Here is a 21,357-nt window from a genome sequence, read left to right on the forward strand (position 1 = left end):
GATTTTTCCTGGGCCGGAGCCCACACCTCTTTTCCTAAGACTCGACATCATTGCAGGACCTTGCTGGCCTTACAGTGTCTTCATCACTCTCTAGAAATAGCGTTATGAACTTTTCTTGTAACTTACATCCCTCGGGTAGTCTAATGAAATCTATGAACCTCTTCTAAGACTAATGTTTATAAATGCATAAAATAAATTATAAAGGATCACAATGGAAACCAAATTCCACTCATATACATTAATTTTTAAATTCCATATAATCTGTGATTCCAGATTAAGAACCTCTGAATTCTAGCAGCTTGCTTGCATGACGTCCTACACAGTCACATTATGAGATTGTGCCTGCCCAGGGTAGGATAAAGGTGATGGACAGAAAGTGCACTGAATTCTGCACTTTCTGTCCCTGTCCTTGAATTGTCTTCTATAGCTAGGAGAATGAATGGAAGGGGGTGGGGTAAGAAAGGTGGAGATCATGGTTTTGCAGTGGGAAAATTGAAGCATATTCATCTTAATTCTAGTGCCTTCCCTCTATTTCCAATTTATCCTATGCATAGCTTAATTGTATAATTATTCCTGTTATCTTTATCTCCCCTACTAGATAGGCTGGGGAGCCAGCACTGTCTTAATTTCTTTTTATCCCCAGCCCATAAAACAGTGCATAGCATTTAATAATCATTTACTGAGTGATTCTTTCAATACCCAGCACCTAGCACAGTGCCAGGTTCATGAGTTTAATAAATGCTTGTTGGGTGGCTGATGAAAAGGGATTGTTGAGTCACTGAAGATGGAAGAAGGAGTTATTGAGGAAAAGACTGGTAATAATAACAGGTAGCATTTATAGAGGCCCTCTGAAGTTTGTGAATTGCTGCACACAAGTTACCTCATTTGGGATGGTGAGTAGAAGTGGTTTACTGGAGGGTGGAGGGAAAAGGGAGGAGCCCACCTGTTACAAAAGGGAAAGGGCTCAGAGTGGAATAGACAAGAGGTGTGGGATGAAATGGAGTGGATAGAAATAAATTAACAAGGGCAGATTCACTGAGAACATACAGGTGGGGATGAAGCAGGTAAGATGGTCTGGGATGGCACGAGATGGATAGAGGAGTGGTCTGAGACAGATGAACGGACAGAGCACAGACTGCAAAGAAAGGGTAAGGTGGGATAGGGCAGAGTAAAATGAAGGAAGTGAGAGGAAATGGGAGGCAGGGACGAACTGGGCAGAGGAGCCACCCTCACCCCCACCCCTAGGGGCTCCAAGACTGGGGCTGGGAGAGGATGTGGGAGGGTGACAGGCTGCTGAGATTTAGCCTGCAGAGAGCAGCAGGGAGCCAGGTCCAGGGATAATCTCACTGGCCTCCGGTGGCCACCTCTCCCGCAGCACAGCATTATGCCACTCACCACTTCTCCCTAAGGACATCCCAGACTCCAAGCTGGGTTAAGGGGGAGGGGGAGGATATGAATATGGAAATACCCAGTGACATCATCAGTGCTGCAGTACTCTGGACATCAATTCTTCTGAGAAGAGGGAGGCTGGGGCTGGGAACCAAACAGTTGCAACTTCACTTTGCAGGGGCAGATGGAGTCCCCCACTTCTATATCAGATTATTTCAAAGTTTAAAGCTCTTTTTCTCACTACAATCCTATTACGTTCAGAGTCCTCCCATTTTTTCCTCATTGTTTAGATGAAGAAACAGAGAGGTTGTTTGGTTTGTTTTTTTTTTTTGCCTAGTGAATTCTGGTCTCATGACACCAAGCCCAGCATTCTTTCTGCCAAGCTGCTTCTCAAAATAGAGAGGACACAGATCCCCTCTGCTCTCAAGGGCTCAGGATCTGATGGAGGGAAGGATAAACTCAGGCCTGGGACATTAAGTGAGAATATGGGGCCTGGGCCTGGGATTTCACTGCTATCCTCTGCTCCTGGCTGAGAAAACTTCCCTGCAGATGCTGGGCAGCATCTCCCCTGCAACTCACCCTTGAGAGCTGTTTGAGGCACCCTGAGGTTGGCTGCTGGGTGTCAGAGGTGGGACCTCAGCTAGGGCTTTCCTCCCTCTGAGGTCAGCTCCAGCATCCACATGCCAAGCTGCCTCACCAGGTCATGACTCACCTTTACATGGTGCTTTAAAGTTTGCAAAAGACTTTATAGATGTCCTTTGAGCCTCGTAACAACCCAGTGAGGTGGATGTTATCATCCACACTTTACAGATGAGGAAACAGACTGAGTGACTTGAGCAGGTTAATGCAAAGGAGATATACAAAGTCAAATGCTGGTGGGGATTTGAAATGTAGATTCTTCACCTTATTCCCTTCCCAGTATCTCCATCTTTACTCAAAGAGGGCACTCACCAAAGAGACTCCTTCAGAAAAAAGTGGACAGGGCCTAGAGATTCTCTTATGCCCTCCTGCCACCTCTTCTCTTCTCCTTTTAAAAAGGCACACAGGACAGTTTCCCCCCAGAGACAGGCCCTATTGCCTCTTCTGCCCCCAAACTGTAACGGCCACGGATGATAGAGCCTTAGGGATAGCACCAAGAGGCAGCTCCAGCCCTATGTTTCTCCCTCTCTGAAGCTGGATCCACAGAGTTACTAAGAACTTGGGGGAATGGGAGGTGGGTTAAATAGCTGACTGCCATTGTTGTTTTTTCTTTAAATCCTCATCTTCCCTCTTAGAATCAATACTGTATATTGGTTCCAAGGCAGAAGAGCAGTCAGGGCTGGGTAATGGGGGTTAAGTTTACCCAGGGTCACACAGCTAGGAAGTATCAGAAGCCATATTTGAACCCAGGACCTCCCATCTCCAGGCCTAGCTCTGAATCCACTGAGCCATCTACCTGCCCCTTGCCATTCTTTTGCCATTTCCTATTGGGTATGGTTGAAAGAGGGCCTAGTGAAAACAAGTGATCAGGGTTCCAGTACTAGCACTAATCCTAAAGAGCTCTGTCACTATAAGTAAGGCTTTTATAAAAAAAAAAATTTTATTTCTATCTTTTTTTTGCATCACCAAAACACATCTCAATACCCATCTCCCTCCCAAAAAGCCATCCCATATAACAGATATTTTGAAAAGAAAAAAAAATAGCAAAATTCATCTATACAGAAGAGTCTGAAAAATATACATTAGTTTCCATTAGAGAAGGTATCAGATTGAGAAGCAGATTAAGTGAATATAGAGAATGACATAATAAAGTATATCTGGGAAATTAAAAAATAAAATATATACAATGTGCTACACCCCCAGAATTCCTGGGGCTAAGGGAACTAGAGCCATCTCCTCTCTTATCATTTTTATCCTTTGTAATTTGGCAGCATTTACTTTCAGTTGTTTCATGTGTTTTCCTCTCATTTTCAACTTAGCAAGTCTTTGTGCCTAATTTTTCCCTTAGCTCTCCTTCTCTCTGTATCAGATTTTGTGAATCTTTCAATGCTTCTCTATAGTCATCATATCCGGTTTCTTATAGTCCAGCAGTAAGCCTTGGACGTTTTGTTTGCCATTCCCAATTGCTGGCCATCCACACAGTGGCCAGTTCTTTGCTACAACAAAAAATGCTGCTATAAGGGCAGGTAGGTGGTTCAGTGTATAGAGCTCAAGGCCTAAACCCAGGAGATCCTGGGTTCAGACATTTCCTACCTGTGTAACCCTGGACAAGTCACTTAAACCCAACTGCTTAGCCCTTACCACTCTTCAGCCTTGGAACAAATATTTAGTATTTGATTCCAAAATGGAAGGCAAGAGTTTTAAATAAAAATGTGCTGCTATAAATATATTGGTGTATATGGGGGTTTGTCTTATTGATGAACTCCTGGAGTAAGGTACAAGCCTAGTACTAGAAACTCTGGGAGAAATGGTCATGGACACTTTAGTCTCTTTATTTGCATAATTCTAAATGCTTTCCAAAATGGTGGTTCTGATTGACAACTCCACCAAAAATGATCTAGTGTGCCCAACTTATCATAAGCCCTTTCTGCACTATTCTCATTTTTCATCATCTCTGTCCAACTGAAGAATGTGGTGAAACCTCAGGATAATTTTCATTTGTATTTATCTTATTAACAGTGACTTGAAGCATCCTTTCATAAGGATAATAGTTTGCAGTTCTTCTGAGGACTGTTTGCACATATCCTTTTATCACTTATTTATTGGAGAATGGCATTTGGTATATAATTAAACCATAGACACACAAATAGTTATATATCTTCGAAAGCAAGTCTTAAGTGACGAAATCAGTACAAAGATTTTTTCCTGTTCTACTGCTTTCATTCTTATTTTAGATGCAATAATTGTGCAGAAACCCTACAGTCTTATATAATCAGTTATCTATTTTGTCTTTTGCAATTGTCTCTATTCTGTGTTTGATTACGAATGTGCATCTATCTATACTTGTGAAAGGTATAAAGGGCAGCTAGGTGGCATAGTGAATAGGGAACTAGGCCCGGCAAATCTGGCCTCAGATACTTCCTAGCTGTGTGACCTTGAGCAAGTCACCTAACTCCAAATATCTAGTAGCCCTTTCTATTTTGCTGACTTAAAACTGACACTAAGATAGAAGGTAAGGTTCTTAAAAAATATATCACCTACTTCTCTCTTTTTTTTTAATGACAGGATCTATCCTATGAGAAACACCATGTATCTGCTTTGAATTTAGTGTGGGTTATAGTAAAAGATGTTGGTCTGATTTTTTCCAGATGGCTTCCAAATTTTCCCAGCAGCCTTTAATAAAATAGAGAGTTCTTTCCTAAATGTTTAGGGTTTTTTCCCTATTTATCAAACACTAAGTTGAGTTCCATTGTTTCTGATTCTCCCTGGATCACATTGATCTATTTATTCTTTTAGCCAACAGCAAATAATCTTAAAGACACTGGCTTTAGTTTGAGGCTTGAAATGCTATTTAACTTAGCTTCTGGCTCTTTTGTTTCTCTAAATAAATAGGTGGAAAAATATTCAATACTCAAGGTTAGGCTGTGTCACTATAATAGAAATGATAATTCCCCTAAAGTTAATTTACAGTTGGAAAGCAATACAAATCAAATGGTCAAAGCAATACTTTACAGAACTCGATAAAACAATAACAGAAATCATTAAAAAAATTAAGCACATCTTTCTAGATCTCAATTTTCTATTCTGTAATATGGGGAATGTTATTATAGAAATCTAGAAATAAAAAGTACCCCAATAGCCAACTATTCCAACCCATTCTGGGAAGAAACCCACACCATAGTACAATGTAGTATGCTGGGAGGATAACATGAGAGACTAGTCAGGGAACAGAATTAAAATTTATATGTCCGTAGCATTGTGTGGTTTATAAAGCACCATACCAGTAACCCTATGAGGTAGATTCACGTGTATTAATTATCCCCATTTTACAGATGAAGAAACTGAGACTCAGAGAAGTTACATGACTCTGCCCCATGGTCATACAACATGATTCAACAATGATTAAGAGCCTACTAAGATAAAGAGGCAGCCTGGTGTAGCTGATAAAAGGCCAGTCTTGGTCAGGAAGTCCTGGGTTCAACTTCTGTCTCTGACACACTGGCTGGTTCTGTGGCCCTGGGTTAGTCATTTAACTACTCAATACCCCAAGCAACTCTCTTTATAAAGACTCTCTCAGATTATAAGTCAGCAGAACAGGGAGCAGTCTTTATAAGGAGAGCTGACTGCCATTTATCTGGTACTCTAAGTTTTTTGGGAGGCAAACTGAGTTAAATGACTTGCCCAGGGTGACACAAATAGTAAATTAGTTCTTTTAAGATTTACAGAGCTCTTGACATATGTTATCCCAACTGATCTCCACAACTACCTTATGAGATGAGTGCTATTATTACCCCATTTGCAGATGAGGAAACTGAGGCTGAAAGGGGATAAGTGACTTGCCCAGGATTTGTCTGAGGTAGGATCTGAAATCAGGTCTTCTTGAATCCAAGTCCAATACTCCATCAGCCAGTGTGCCACCCCACTTTGAATTTCTTCACCAGCAGATCTCTAGGCCAATCACTGATCTGGTCTGAAAAACTGGGTAAAACAACCACACCTCTCAAAGGACTTACATTCTACTGGTTATGGAGAGGGGCAAAGATATAGTATATACATAAATAAATACAAAGTAATTTTTAAAGGGAATGAGAAGTAAAGGCTTGAGATGGGGTGGAGATGAGGACTGATCAGATCAGGAAAGGTCTTAGGGAGAAGTTGCTAGGTTTTGAAAGAAGCCAGGCATTGCAAGAGGCAGAGGCAAGGAGGGAAGGCATTCAGGGCATCTGTCCCCGGGTTAGCAAGAATTTGCTCCAAGATCCAAACTCAGATCTCCTGATTCTTAAGTTCTTCTCTGGAGGTGAGAATACAGGAGAGGTGGAAAGAATTGTTATCTTTCTACAGTGGTCCTAGATGACTCAAAGCAAGTGGCAAAGCAAAAGTTGACTGAGGGGAACTGGGGTGGGGGAGGTAACAAGGCATTCATGGGAAAAGGAGCCAAAGTCCAGCCCTGAGGAATGGGCCTTTATTCATCTGAGCCCATGGAAGCACCAATGCCCAAGGCAGCCACTGGAAGCAGAAATGGAAATTCTTGGTGAGAGGGGAGGGGGAAGCAAACCAGGGAGAGAAAAGGATGGACAGAGGATAGATAGTTGCTAAGGGGCTGATAAGAGGAGACACTGGAGTTTTCCCAAAAGTCTTTCCTAATTAATACTTTGCCATCACACTAGGAGAGTTCCTAGTCTCTACCCTACATTTCAATCAGTGTCTTTGCAGCTCTCCTTGTTCTTCAGTTTCCTCCATCCCTCAAATTTAATCCAAACAAAAGAACTTCTCCTAGACTTTTTCAGAGTGCAGCAATGGCTTTGGCAGCCACTCGTCGGCCCAGAGGGAGGCTGAGGTCTGTGATGGCCAGAACAACCTTGGGGCTAGACATAGCTGACACCTTGACCAATTCTGACACCTGCCACAGAGAAAGAGACAATTACCAACTTCCCTACAAAAATTCTGAGCCACCACAAGAAGAAAGTGGCCCTTTCCCTTCCTTGAATGCTGGGGGCATACTACCCATCCCTCCCCAGATTCACTCCCCAACACCAAAGAGCAGAGCTGCCAATATCTCCCTCCACTCAATGGGATGTTTGAGATGTAGAACAGCACCCTAAGGGGCAGCACAGGGCCCCTGACCTCCCATCCCCCACCTCTGCCCCCAAACTCACCGTTGTGAAAGGCATGAACTGCAGGATGCTGCCTCTGCTGCCCTGCTCCAGGCAATCCACACACTCCTCCATGAACCACTGCACAAACTGGGTGTGAGGACCTGCTGTCCTGGCCCCCAAGATGGAGGAGATGAGCAGGAACAGGTTTGCTGTGGAGGAGCAGAGACAAGAGGTGCAAGAAGATCAATCACAGGCCAAGGGCTGAAGGGAAATCTGGGGATGGAGAGGAAGCATCAAGGGTAGAAGAAGGGAGGGAAGAGAGCAGGGGATGGGGAAGGGCTAAGTGCAAGAGGAAAGGAGAAATCAGGAGAGAGGAAGAACAGATGAGGGTCAGGAAAAGCCAAGGGGAGAGGAAGGCTGACAGAAAAGAAAATAAAAGTGAAGAAATGGGAGGAGGAAAAAAGGGAGAGGATGCTTCGATACAGGAGATAGCAGAAGCTACTCTCAGGGACACTAAGAGAGCTTCTCCACCCCCAGGAGGAGGGAAGGTGGGAGAGGGGAGCTCCCCTGTATCTAGTGTTGGCCAGTTTTGGGGGAGCAAGGGGAGAAGGAACTTACCAAGGACTCGGTTCAGAGGGTCCCTCATATTGACTGTGTGTAGCTGAGAGGCTGACAGAGAACTGCTCATGGACCGGTCAGCTGTAGAATGGGAGGAAGAGACCAGGGGTGAAGACACTATTGGCTCAAAACACTCTCCCAAGGGAAGCCCTCCTCACACCCTACAGGAGTTACCTGCAATAATATTTATGTTGTGCTGATGACCTGTGTGATAAAAGAAAAACTGAAGCTGTAGAACTTGGTGAATGAATTTCTGGGGCCATCAGCTCTCACTGATAAGAGCCTGCTTCTTCTCTCAGGATATGGGGATCAGGGAGAAGGAAGCTGAGCAAAAGGAGCTCAAAAGACTGGACACAAAGAAAGAGGAAAGCAGTTTCAATCCTTGGATTAAGAAATCCCCACAGAATGACTTGAATATAAAGAAGTAAACTATAGGCAAATTGGGTGAGCACAGAATAGTATACTTGTTAGATCTATGGGAAGGGAAAGATTTTAAAACCAAGCAAGAGTTAGAAAAAAATCACAAAATGTAAAACAAATAATTTTGACTACATTAAACTAAAAAGGTTTTGTACAGACAAAACCAATGCTACCAAAATTAGAAGGGAAACAACAAATTGGAAAAAAATCTTTATAACAAAAAAACTCAGAAAAAGGTCTAATCACTCAAACATACAAGGAGCTAAATCAAATGTACAAAAAAATCAAGCCATCTCCCAACTGATAAATGGGCAAGGGACATGAATAGGAAATTCTCAGATAAAGAAATCAAAGCTATCAATAAGCACATGAGAAAGTGTTCTAAAACTCTGATAATTAGAGAAATGCAAATCAAAACAACTCTGAGGTATCACCTCACACCTAGCAGATTGGCTAAAATGACAGCAAGTGAGAGTAATGAATGTTGGAGGGGATGTGGCAAAATTGGGACATTAATGCATTGCTGGTGGAGTTGTGAATTGATCCAACCATTCTGGATGGTGGCAATTCTGGATGCTCAAAGGGCTTTAAAAGACTATCTGCCTTTTGATCCAGCCATAGCACTGCTTGGATTATACCCCAAAGAGATAATAAGGAAAAAGACTTGTACAAAAATATTTATAGCCACGATTTTTGTGGTGGCAAAAAACTGGAAAATAAAGAGAATGTCCTTTGATTGGGGAATGGCTGAACGAATTGTGGTATATGCTGGTGATGGAATACTATTGTGCTCCAAGGAAAAAGAACTGTAGGAATTCCATGTGAACTGGAATGACCTCCAGGAACTGATGCAGAGTGAAAGGAGCAGATCCAGGAGGACGTTGTACACAGAGACTGATACACTGTGGTGCAATCGAACATAATGGACTTTTGTACTAGCAGCAATGCAAGGGTCCAGAGCAAGGCTGAGGGACTTATGAGAAAGAAAACTAGCCACATTCAGAGGAAGAACTGGGAGGAGAAACACAGAAGAAAAACAACTGCTTGAACACATGGGCTGTTGGGGATATTACTGGGGAGGTAGACACTAAATGATAACTCTAGTCCAACTATCAATAATATGGAATTAGGTCATGATCAACGATACATGTAAAACCCAGTGGAATTCTGCGTAGGCTAACAGGGGAGGGGAGGTTAGGGAGGATTGGGGGAGAGGGAAAGAACATGAAATATGTAACTAGGAGAAAATATTCAAAATTTAAAAAATAACTTCAAAAAATAACAATAAATTTCATTATTCCCTCAAAAAAAATAAAAATAAAAAGTTACTTAAAAAAAAAAAAAAGAAATCCCCACAATAGCCTCTCTCCTAAGCACTGGGAAAGGGAGGGAACAATACCAGATCCCAGAGATCAGAAATAGCTCAGAGACCAGAACCAGGCAAATCCTGGCCATCAGGTCACTTTTCCTATGCCCAGCTCCTTACAAGGAAGGACTCAGGAAACTGCTCCCAGAATTAGGATACCACTAGAACAACCTCCTTTGGGGACATCCATCCCCTTGAAACCTACTTTCTGTCCCATTGCTCTACTGAACCCTCTCTCTCAGGTCAACAAAAGAACTCATAGTTGTTAAATCCAATGGTCTTTTCTCAGTCCTTATCCTTCTTCAGGACCATCAGCCACTGTTACCTGCCCCCATCCCTTCTTCCTTGGTTCCTCTCCTGACTTTCCCCACTTTCCACCACTCACTTCTTTTGTGTCTCCTTTCACAGAATCAAAGGCCTTGAGGCCATTCAATCTACTGAGTAGCTGAACAAGAACTTCTCCATCAAGAGATCAATTAGCTTCTGCTCAAAGACCCCAAGTGATGGAGAGCTCAATATCTCTGGAGGATGCCCATTCCAACGCTTATAGATTGCCCTAATTCATAGGAAATGTTACCTTTCAAAGAACTAGAAATTGAAGGGATGCCCATCAACTGGGAAATGGCTGAACAAATTGTGGTATGTGACTGTAATGGAATAATATTGTGCTATAAGAAATAAATAGCTGGAAGATAGCAGAAAAACCTGGAAAGATTTATATGAACTAACACAGAGTGAAGTGAGCAGAACCAAGAGAAAATTGTTCAGAGTATCAGTAATATTGTATGATGATTAACTGAGAATAACTCATGGCTTATTTCTCAGCAATACCTGATAATCCAAGATAATGCTAAAGGACTCATGATAAGAAATGTCATCTGCCTCCAGAAAAAAAAAACTGATGGAGTCTAAATACAGACTGAAGTATACTATATTTCACTTTCTTTCATCACATTTTTTTGAGTTTTCTTTCATAAGATGACTAGTATGGAAAAATATTTTATATAACTATACATGTAAAATCTACAAATAATTATAGTCTCATGGAGAAGGGAAGGAAGGAAGGGAGAGAGAGAATTTTAAACTCAAAAATTTTTTAAAGGAATGTTAAAATTTGTTTTTACATGTAATTGGAGAAAAAAATAAAATATTAATAACTTGAAAGGAAAAAATAGAAAAAGAAAACTGTCTAAAATCAAACCAAAAATCTACCTCTCAGTACCTTTCACAGATTGCTCCTAGTTCTGCTTCCAGTGACAGGCAGAACAAGGCTGATTATCTTCCATAATAACCCTTCAAATACATAAAGCCAGCTATAAGGTCCCCTCTTAAGTTTTCCAGGCCCGTCAATGATATCTTCATATAATATATCCCTTAGTCTTTTTTACCATTCTGATTGCTGTCTTGACCTTGTCTTTCACGAGTATCCTTTGCTGGCTCTCCCAGTGCCTGAAGTCCTAGGTGAACTCCAAGACTCTACCCTTAGCCTCTTCTTCTTTTCTTTCTCCATTCTCTTCGTTAGCAGTCAAATGTGCTCTTACACTCTAGGCAAACGACTCTCAAATATCTATCCTCAAACCTTTTCCCTCTACAAAACTTGAAATAGCCATTTCCAACTGTCTACATCTCAGATAGTTCTCCTGGATGTCCTATTACCTCCAACTCACTATGTCCCACGAAAACATGTCTCATATCTTCCCCCAAAACTATTCCTCTTTTTGTGGCACCCTTATCAACTTAGGCTCTTGTTTTCAAAACAATTGTCATCTTTGTTTCTCCCCAACCTGTCATATGCCAGCAGGTATCATGCCTCCACAATTCTATCTCACCACTATTCCCTCAGACACTCATTTTTCCTTTTCTATTCCTAACAACCAGAGTTATTTAGCACCTCATTGCCACTAAATAAGGAAATCTGCAGTTTCAAGTACAACCCTCTCCTTCGTGTGTATACAAACATACACACACATATGTGAGCATGCCCACTTCATTTGATGGTTTCCTTTTTAAATCTCATCACCATCCCTGGACACCTCAGAGTTCCATTGACCCCACTTTCTACTTCTTCCACAGCCTCTTTCACACCTAAAGGAAGTAATTAATTTCCTTTATGTACCCATCTATTCATATCACTCCTTGGCTTTAAACCCTTTAAAGCCACCTCCATCTTGTTCCGAAAGGAAGAAGAAGGTAGGAGAAAGCAAAAGAAAGCTTCCTTGTAGACCACTGGGGGCCCTGGACCTAGCTGGCCCCGGTTAGAATTGAAGAGTGAAAATCAAAAGTCAAGTACAACCCCTAGGTTAAAAACCCAGGTGAAGATGAGCAAGTTCAAACTTTTTAGCTTGGCATTCAAGGTCCTTCATGACCTAGAACCATTCTGTCTTTTAGGGAACAGGAATAAATTTGTAGTGCTAGCAAGTCCCTGTAAGATAGGAAAGTGATAGAGAAATACAGTGGAGTTCTGATCGCTTTTAGAAGAGAAGCAAATGAATCTGCTTGTTCCCAGAGGACCGGGGCTCCCCAAACACAGGCTGCTCTCAAGACACAAGCATACTCAGGAACAGCCAGCAGGATGAAGTCAATTTCCAGCAAAACCAATCCCCAGACCAGCACCACTGTCAGCATGTCACTACAAGTCCAGGACAGGGATGTGCCAAAGGTAATGTTCAGGAGGGAGCAGGCCACAGGCCCTTGTGCTCCACCTCCTATTCCTAGGCAAACTTGAAGGAAAAGATGACAAAGACACCTGACATGGAAATGTCTAGAAAGTGCCACCAAGAGCTGATCTTCATTAGAGAAATGACTACACAGGTGAAGAATACCATCTGGAAGAAAACTGACTTTCTGCCCCAAACATCTGAGAAGGTATCAATGAGGAAACACTGCAGACCCATTCATTAGGAAGGTGTAATGTAGGAATACCTGCCATTAAACTGTTAACATTAGGTAAAGTGAAGTCATAAGCTGGTCATGGAAGAATACCACCATCATATGGTACACACTGGACCCATCAGGCATCTCCATTTAGCCAAGGATCTCTGGCCAATATTACGCTGCAGCTGAGCCATTTCTTCTTTTCCTCAATCATAATGCTACTTCCTAGGCTTCGGAACTCTGGCTCTGTCCCACTCAGTAGCCTCAGGACTTGTCACCTTCACCTGGGTTTTTAATCTAGAAGTTGTACTTGATTTTTGATTTTCACTCACTCTTGATATCCAACCAGTTACTAAATCTTAGTGATTCCACCTCAACATCTTTCAAAGTCATCCTCCCCTTATCTCTTTTCAAATTTTACACCATTTCCTTCTTTTTTGGAATCAATACTGTGTAATGGTTCCAGGACAGAAGAGGGATAAGAGTTAGGCAGTGAGGATTAAATGCCTTGCCCAGGATCACATAACTAGGTAGTGTCTGAGGCTAGATTTGAATCCAGGACCTCTCAAACATTTTTTTTATATGACTAACTCAACGAGATTCCTAACTGGTCTCCCTGCTTCCAGGATCTCTCCCTCTCCAATCCATCTGCCACACAACTGCCAAATTGATATTTTTAAAAAATAATTTTGACCATGTCATTTGCCTTCTCAAGAGGGTTTCAGGCTAAAAACAAATTCCTTTCACTAGTGATTTAAACCCTTCCTAATATAGCTCCAGCCTAAGTTCCCAGGTTGATTATACACTGATCTCCCTCCCACCAACACTACACTTCAGCACACATGACCTACCCACTATTCCCTAAATACAGCATGCCATCTACTACCTCTGGGTCTTTGCCCAGGCTGTTCCCCATCTTCCCTACTTCCCCCCCCTCTCTCAATCCTGCAATGTTTTCCTCCTCACCTTTGCCTCTAAGAGCCAGGAACCTCTAGCTCCCTTTGAGAGTCAGTTCAATGGACACTTCCTTCAAAAAGCTTTTCCTGATTCTCCTTGTGTTAGTGTCCCCACTCTAAAGTTACTGTGACTATTTTGGCATATATGTTGCATCTATTTATCCATGGAGAATTTCCCTAGTAGAATGAAGCTCCATGACAGCAGGGTCTGTCTCAATAGTCTCAGTACTCAGCACAGTGCTTAGTATATAATAGGTATTTATTAGATACCTATTGATTGGTTGCCTGGTATAACTGAGCAAAGTCACAAATGATCTGGGCCTATTTTCTTATCTGTAAAATTAGGGACCCAAAAACCACACAGTCTTTAAAGATCAATCATTCAGCTCTGACCTTATCATCCTAAACATCAGCTGAAGGAAACTAAAAGTTCCCTCAAAGGAACCTAGCAAAAAAGTTTTCTAGGGGGTACCTACTTCTAGGGTGCACAGCCCCTCCCCTGCCAACCAACTCTCAGACTCACTGGGACTAGAGAGAACATTGGCATCATCCTCATTGGAACTCAGAAGTCGCATCAACTTTGAAGGCTGTGTATCATCCAGGGGGAATAGGCTGATGTAGTCCTAGGGAGTGAAGGTCAACAGGGTTAGTATCACTTAAAATCCAAATATCATGATAGGGAGATAAATCCACTCCCCAACTCCTACCCCCATGAGTGACTCTCCAATATCAGGAAAGTAGAAAGAACCCAGGTATGAGGCAGAAAAAGTGTCCTGCTTTAGAAGGCCTTTTGAACCTCCAAATTGAAAAGTCCTTTGGACTACTGTTTTAGTCTTCCTCTTTTCTTCCTTCTTGTGTAAAGAAAGGAAATGAGAGGATAGCAAATAGCTACTGTCTCTCATATTAAAGAAGCTACCCAAAGGAGGGCAGATTAAGTACCTGCTTCAGTTTTATATTCCTGTTTAACAACTACAGGAGTCACTTCTAAGCCTAGGGTGACCAGTTTAGGGCTATACTTGTAATTTATCACTTTGTATTATAATTGTCATTAGTATTCACCTCAATGTCCTCACGGTGTCTCTTCTTCTGTCGGGAAGATGCCTGCCCCTTGTGAGAAGAGTATGAGCTTAGGGCACACCATACTGCCAGCCTAAGAAAACAATTACAAGGGCAAAGGAGGAGAAAGGAGAAAGTTCAGAGGAAAATGGGTAAGAAACTCTATCTTCTAAGCAAACTAACAGTAAAAAATGGTTATATGAGGCTGAATTCACACTTCAGTCCTTCTGCTGTGACATGAAAGTGACAGGCTCTCCTTTCAGGATTCATCTGAAAGCCACAGAATATAAGAAAGAGGAGAGGTGAAGCTTACTTGGCCAGGGCTGTGCCCGGAGGATCCATGAGGCTATGCCATTTGGCAGAGTCTGTAAGAAGCTTAGGAAGGATGTGGCCCAGCAAGATCAGGGTGACTTGCTGCATGTCTAGGCAGAAAATGGAATAGAGCAGCTCCACAGCTCGTAGGGTATACTCCTTTCGAGTCTCCTTCAGCAGCTCCTAGAATGAAAAGGGAAGCAAAAATAGAGACATAGGACACTCAATCTGAGGCCTAGAGACAGAAGGTCCTGGGTTCAAATCTGACCTTAGATACTTCCTAGATGTGAAATGGTGAGCAAGTCCCTTAACTTCCATTGCCTAGTGCTTACTGCTCTTCTGCCTTGGAAACAACACAAAGTATTAATTCTAAGATAGAAGGTAAGGGCTAAAAATTTAATTAAAAGATTTTTTTAATCTACTATGTCTAAAGTGCTAAAGATAGAAAGATAAAAATGAGAGTCCCTGACTTCAAGGAGATTTGCAATACAGTATGAATAGCCCAGAGTAAAAGAAGCAAAGGGGAAATCAAAATGCTCTACATATATCTGAGAGGAAGAAAGCACAGAACCATAAGAGCTCTGCAAAGGTAGAAAGGGAAAATGGGGAAGTTTTTACACAAGGGTTAGTACCTCAACTGAGCCCTAAAAGGTAGAAAGTAAGGAGTATATTCCAGAAACAGGAGATGATGAGTAAAGGCAAAGAGGCAGAAAATGGCATGTTGAGTCCTGTTTGGCTGGAATGTACCAGGAAAAATAGGGAGTAATATGAAATAAGGCAGGAAAGTTTAAATAGAGGTGGGCTGTAGATATCAAGGGAATGACGTGATTTTGCTGAAGCAGAGATATGAGCAAGTCATCCTCCTACTCAATAAACTCCAGGGGTTTCTTATCACCTCCAGGATAAAATACAAAATGCTCTGTTGAACATTCAAAGCTCTTTATAACCTAGCCCACTTCTACCATTGCAGTCTTCTTATTTCTTACTCCTTGACATGTAGTCTTTGATTCAGTGAAAGTGGCCTTTTGGCTATTCCACAAACAAGACACCTCTTGATGTCTAGGCCTCAGGCATTTTCTCTGGTTGTCCCCCATACCCGATATTCCTTCCTCCTCAACTTAACCTACTGATCTCCCTGGCTTCCTTGAAGTCCCAACTAAAATCTCATCTTTTATAGGAAGCCTTCCTTAACTTCTCTTAGTTTTAAATTTTCTGTTATTTCCTATTTATCCTATACATAATTTGATATGTATATATTTGAATGATGTCTCCCCTATTAGATTATAAGCTCCTTAAGGGCAGAGACTGTCCATTGCCTTATTCTGAATACCTTGAGTTTAGCACAGTGTCTGGAGCTTAATAAACGTTTACCCGAATGGTCACTGAACATATTAAAAAAGGAAACAAGGATCACACAATCACATCATGGATTCATCAAGAACACTCCATTCAAGAATATGCACATTTCCTTTTTTGGTAAGATTAGCAGACTAATAGAAGAGGAGGAGGAGGAGAAGAAAGAAGAAGAAGAGGAAGAAGAGAAGGAGAAGGAGGAGGAGGAGGATAGACAGCATTTATATAAGGCCTATTATGTGACAAGTGGGCAGCTTGTGGCACAACAGATAGAGCACTGGGCTTGGAACCAAGAATATTCACCTTTATGAGTTCAAACCTGGCTTTAGAAACACTATCTATATAACCCTGGGCAAGTCATTTAACCCTATTTGCTTCAGTTTCCTCACTTGTAAAATGAACTGGAGAGAGGAAACAGCCAACCATTCCAGTATATTTGCCAAAAAATCCCAAATGGAGTTAAAAAGAGTTAGACATAACTGAAACAACTTAAGCAAGTTTTCAAATGTGCCAGGTACTGTGCTTCACAAATATTATCTCGTTTTTATCTTCCCAACAACCCTGGGAGGTAGACATGATTACTACCTCTGTTTCAGAAGAAGGTCATAGATACAGTTTATATGAAAGGAAGTCTCTCATGCTCTTGTGGATAAAATGGAGAGATGTGGGCTAGACAAGTGTATTCAAGAAGAGGGAAAGGCCAGACCCATCCAAAAGAGCAGTGGTTCGTGCACGGTAAACTTAAAGGGAGTTAATTCTCTTTCCCCTTCACTGAAGGTCTTCAAGCAAGTCTAAGTGACCACTTACTGGAGACAGGAAGTGAATTCTAATTCGGGTATGGGTTTAACTAGAGGACTCCTGAGGTCCTTGCCAACTCTTGAGATTCAGTGGTAACCTCTACACCAAGATGATGAGGCTCTATCCTTTGCAAAATAGCAGTTGCTATGAAAACAATCTCCAGAGAAAACTGATGAATAGAAGTAAGCAAGATATATATATCTTTTTGTCAAATAATGCCTTCTCTAATGCAAAGAGGGGAGGGAGGAGGGTGTTACCTGGATATTTTAATGTAACAAATAAGTAAATTTAAATTTAAAAAATAAACATTTACTAAATTTCAGTTAATTTTTTCTAACAAAAAAACATAGAAAAGAAGAAAATGATCTGTGAGTGATTTAACAGTATGATAAAATAAACAAAATAAAAATCTAACTTGACATTAGGTAGCATTAAGATGGACAAAGCGAACAGAGGTAGGGAGCTAATAACAGCACCACTAATTCTGTTCTGCTCTGACTATAGCTATAATACTGTTTTCAGTTCTAGGAATCACATTTTAGGAAGGACATCTAGAGACGAGCAACCAGGATGAAAATCAGCTCATGTCATTAAAGGAGCTTAGCTTGGTGAAGCAATCAACAAGCATTTATTAAGCACCTACCAGGCAATGTTTTAGGGCCCAAAGACAAAGACAGAGACAATTTCTACTTTTAAAGGGCTTTCATTTCACTTGGAAAAGAGCTGTCTTAGAGATGAGGAACATGAGAATTGTCTCAGAATACTTGAAGTGCTATCAACATGAAAGTTTTTAGACTTGTTCTGCTTGGCCCCAGAAGAACTAGGAGTGATGGGAGGCAGTTGAAAAGATGTGATTCTGTAAATGTGAGAACAGGAAAAGACAGAGGACTCAAAGGTCAAGGAAGAAACAAGAATAGGTTTAGGAAGAATAAGACAGTTGGAGAAATAGGAGCATATGATCAGAGATATATTTCTATAGTTTTGGGAGGTAGATCTGAGATATCTGATGGCTAGGTGTATATGGAGATCAAGGACATTGAGCTTGATAAAGAGAGCCTATAGTGTTGGAAGTGTCATTAATCTGAATATTGAAATCAACAAGAATGAAGGCAGAGGTTAGGGGAAGCAAGGAAGACAGTTAAATAAGTATTTTTTTTAAACCCTTAACTTCTGTGTATTGGCTCCTAGGTGGAAGAGTGGTAAGGGTAGGCAATGGGGGTCAAGTGACTTGGCCAGGGTCACATAGCTGGGAAGTGTCTGAGGCTGGATTTGAACCTAGGACCTCCCGTCTCTAGGCCTGACTCTCAATCCACTGAGCTACCCAGCTGCCCCCTTAAATAAGTATTAAAACCATTAAGGAAAGAGAAGCCATACAGACCAAAATATTTATAAGTAGCAGTTTGGGGAGTAGCAGAAAAAGGAAGATCTCTTCATTGCAGAGGTGGCAAGCTAAAAGCATGTAATATTGCACATACTATCAGACTCCACTAATGTGCTAATTTGCTTTTTTTGCCTTTATAACACTGCTGAATAGAAAAGGCTGGAGACAGGGAGAAATGTTTGGAAATAAATGTGATTTAAAAACCAAAAACATCAACAAAGGATAAAAAAAAATTTTTTTCAGATGAAAGAATGATCTAAATGTCATCAGATGATAGCAATGAGGCATCAGATAGATTAGAGAAATGGTTGGTAGGACATACTGGATGCTCAATAAACACTTCTTAAAGGGTGACTGAGACCAACACCATCTTCTCTTCTCTGAGCTGTCTGGCTTATTCCTAGCTCACAATACATACCTTGACCAAGTTGTTGCAGAACCAGTAAACACCACCCATATGCAGCAGGGTGTCAAAGACATGGATGGACCGGCTATCAACCCAGCCCTTCTCCAGAACTTCTGCAAAGATGCCAGTTAGCACCTCTTTAATAGGTCTTTTGGGGGGCAGGAGGTTCCAATAAGGCATTGTATCCATGCCAGTAGTTGGGAATTTGATCTGAGTGGCTGTTTGCTGTAGAACATCAGCGCACATGTGCTCCAGAATTGAGCTCATTATCACCACCCTGTGGACAAAGAGAATGCAAATGTGATAACTGCCAAGAGCAGAAGACACCATCAGGGCTAAGTGTAGCACCCTCTGTCTCCTAAGACTTGTGGTACAGACTCAAAGTTAATAATCCAGATTCTGCCTTGAAAATGAACAAAAGGAAACTCCTAACCATTACACCACTGGATAGCTATGGCCTGGGAAAGGGAGCTACTCTACATTAAGATGGGAAATATCTCTCCTCCTTCCAAGGCATTCCAACAGGTCTCTCTCTGGCATTAGATCTTTGGTCTAAATAAATACATATCATCTTCCAAGAACTAAGTGTCTGGGGGGGAGAGGTAGGAAAAGAGGCCCTGGATTTTTTAGGTTGTAATTCAGGCTTGGCCCCACTCAAAACAATTTTTCCAGGCAAAAGAACATAAACAGAAACCGCTCCATAGAGTTATTCTGGAATCTGGCTCACCTGGACAGAAACAGATGTACCTAGAGTTCTCTTAGGAATAAAGAGCCTTTAAATAAGAAACATTTTACTTAAACTGGGTACTAACTCTGTTCCTGAAACATTAAATGATCTTTGGAACATTATTATTAAGTCTCATTTTCTCACTCTATACGAAGTTTTCATTCAGGATTTTAGTAGTAAAAAACTTTGAGAGCAGGCAGAGATTAAAGATTATTATTTCAGTGGGGGGAGCAGAAATTATCACAATGTAAAAGACTCTACAATGACCTGAAAACATGTGAGCTGAATTTTGCCACCTCTTCTGCAAGACATTCAAAACAACTTTTTTCCACATAATGAGTATTCAACAAGTATTTACTAAATATAAGTGAGTTCCCAAAGACCCTAAAGGGCCAAGAAAAATGATCCAAGGACCCAAAAGGCTGGAAGGGAGCAAAAGGCCTCTCCAAATCACAGCTGAGTGCTCCCTCCCACAAACATGCAGAATTAGCAGCACAACAGAAATGAATGGGGGTTTTAGCCCAAAAGACATCATGTTGACTGGGGGCACTATGTCCAGAAGGCAGAGAAGGGCTTGGAGAGGAAAGGGGAGATTATATACCTCTCATTGTAGAACTGCAGGGTATTCTCACTGTAGAGAGGCCCAACCAGCTGGCGAATCATCTGCAGTGATTTCTCACGTTCATCCAGGCCTAGCATACGAACATGGGCCACGAGCCAAGCAACAGCACACACTGCCAGGCTACACACCTTGCCCTTGATGTTGTCTGTGATTTTCTGGGAGAGAAAACATGCTAGCTGTAGGAACCAGATCCAACCCCAAGCCTTGCTCTACACCAGTGATGGGCAAACTACGGCCTGTGGGCCAGATGTGGCCCCCTGAAATGTTCTATCTCCCGTGCAACATTATTCCTAATCTGACAAATACAATGAGTAGGATACAATACAATGAAACTTTGAAAGAGTTGCCTTAGAAACAGACTGACAGATGAGCATTTCCTTTCCTTTGGCCCCCTCTTTAAAAAGTTTGCCCATCACTGCTCTACACACTTTCCTTTCCCTGGGTACTGCTTCCCTGAGGGCAGTATCAGATTTCTGAGTGCCCACCATAAGCCTCTATGCCCACACTGACACTGAGAGCAGAGAATGAGGAGGAGAAGTGATCTGGACACCTAGAAGTGATCATGGCTGCAGAAGGGGAGACCCCAGATCTTAGAGTCCTACAGATGGGGAGACCTTCTACTCTCAGGACTTGCAGGGATAGCCAGGACTGGCACATGGCTCTCACAGGAAGAGAGAAAAGTGGTACAGGTGGGAAACGAGGATGTCAGATCCTGAGAACAAAGAGCATTACTAGGGATAGAGGGGAATGGCTACCTGGATGGACTCAAAAGCCAGGACTCCATTCTCCCAGGCATTCAGAATCTCCAAGATGGCAGCTGAGATGCTGAGACAGGCCTCCTGCCATTTCATCTGTCTGTTGAGAAGAAGTAGGACAAAGGTCACCCAAGTGGAAGCATGGACTTGAAGGATTAAGACCCTGACCCCTGCCCTGACTCAAATCCTCCCAAGTCACCTACACTAGCTTCATTTCAGAAGAGTTATTGAGCAGGGCCACCAGGGATTCCACCTTGGTGGAGTCAGGCCGGAAGCAGGGGTGGTCAGGATTCAGGATCTTGCCCTCCTCAGGCATACAGGTCTGCATCCAGGTCTCAAAGAACGGTACTTCACCCACAGTGCTTGATTCTGACAGAATGACCTGGATAGATGAATAAGGCAAGGAAGAGCATAAAATATCTCTGTACCAGGTAACCTTATGACAAAAGCTTTCACAGGATCACTGTTTCTGGCCTACCTCAGGCTTTATCCCTTTATCCCTGCCAAGGCTGATAACCTCTCCCACTCCCCACAGAGCCAGGCCTAGTTTCAGGGGAAAGGAGGAAAATGAGGCCTATGCTGCCATCTT

The 21,357-nt window shown here is 42.0% G+C and overlaps 1 protein-coding gene across 1 annotated transcript in view; it reads right to left on the reverse strand.

Moving 5' to 3' along the window:
* Positions 1-3,685: 3,685 nt before the first annotated feature.
* The window catches only part of LOC123246080 (mediator of RNA polymerase II transcription subunit 24-like), a 23,514-nt gene continuing 5,842 nt past the window's right edge, over positions 3,686-21,357 (reverse strand). Inside the window, exons 2-11 of the mRNA XM_044675028.1 lie at positions 20,972-21,150; positions 20,769-20,868; positions 19,993-20,168; positions 18,677-18,941; positions 14,728-14,909; positions 14,418-14,508; positions 13,882-13,981; positions 7,743-7,823; positions 7,185-7,333; positions 3,686-6,928 (exon numbers count right to left, since the gene is read on the reverse strand). Coding sequence (XP_044530963.1) covers positions 6,812-6,928; positions 7,185-7,333; positions 7,743-7,823; positions 13,882-13,981; positions 14,418-14,508; positions 14,728-14,909; positions 18,677-18,941; positions 19,993-20,168; positions 20,769-20,868; positions 20,972-21,150 — 1,440 coding nt within the window. The 3' untranslated portion in view covers positions 3,686-6,811. The remainder of the gene's footprint in view (positions 6,929-7,184; positions 7,334-7,742; positions 7,824-13,881; positions 13,982-14,417; positions 14,509-14,727; positions 14,910-18,676; positions 18,942-19,992; positions 20,169-20,768; positions 20,869-20,971; positions 21,151-21,357) is intronic.

Source organism: Gracilinanus agilis, chromosome 4 (assembly GCF_016433145.1).
Source record: "Gracilinanus agilis isolate LMUSP501 chromosome 4, AgileGrace, whole genome shotgun sequence".
Classification (NCBI taxonomy): Eukaryota; Metazoa; Chordata; class Mammalia; order Didelphimorphia; family Didelphidae; genus Gracilinanus; species Gracilinanus agilis.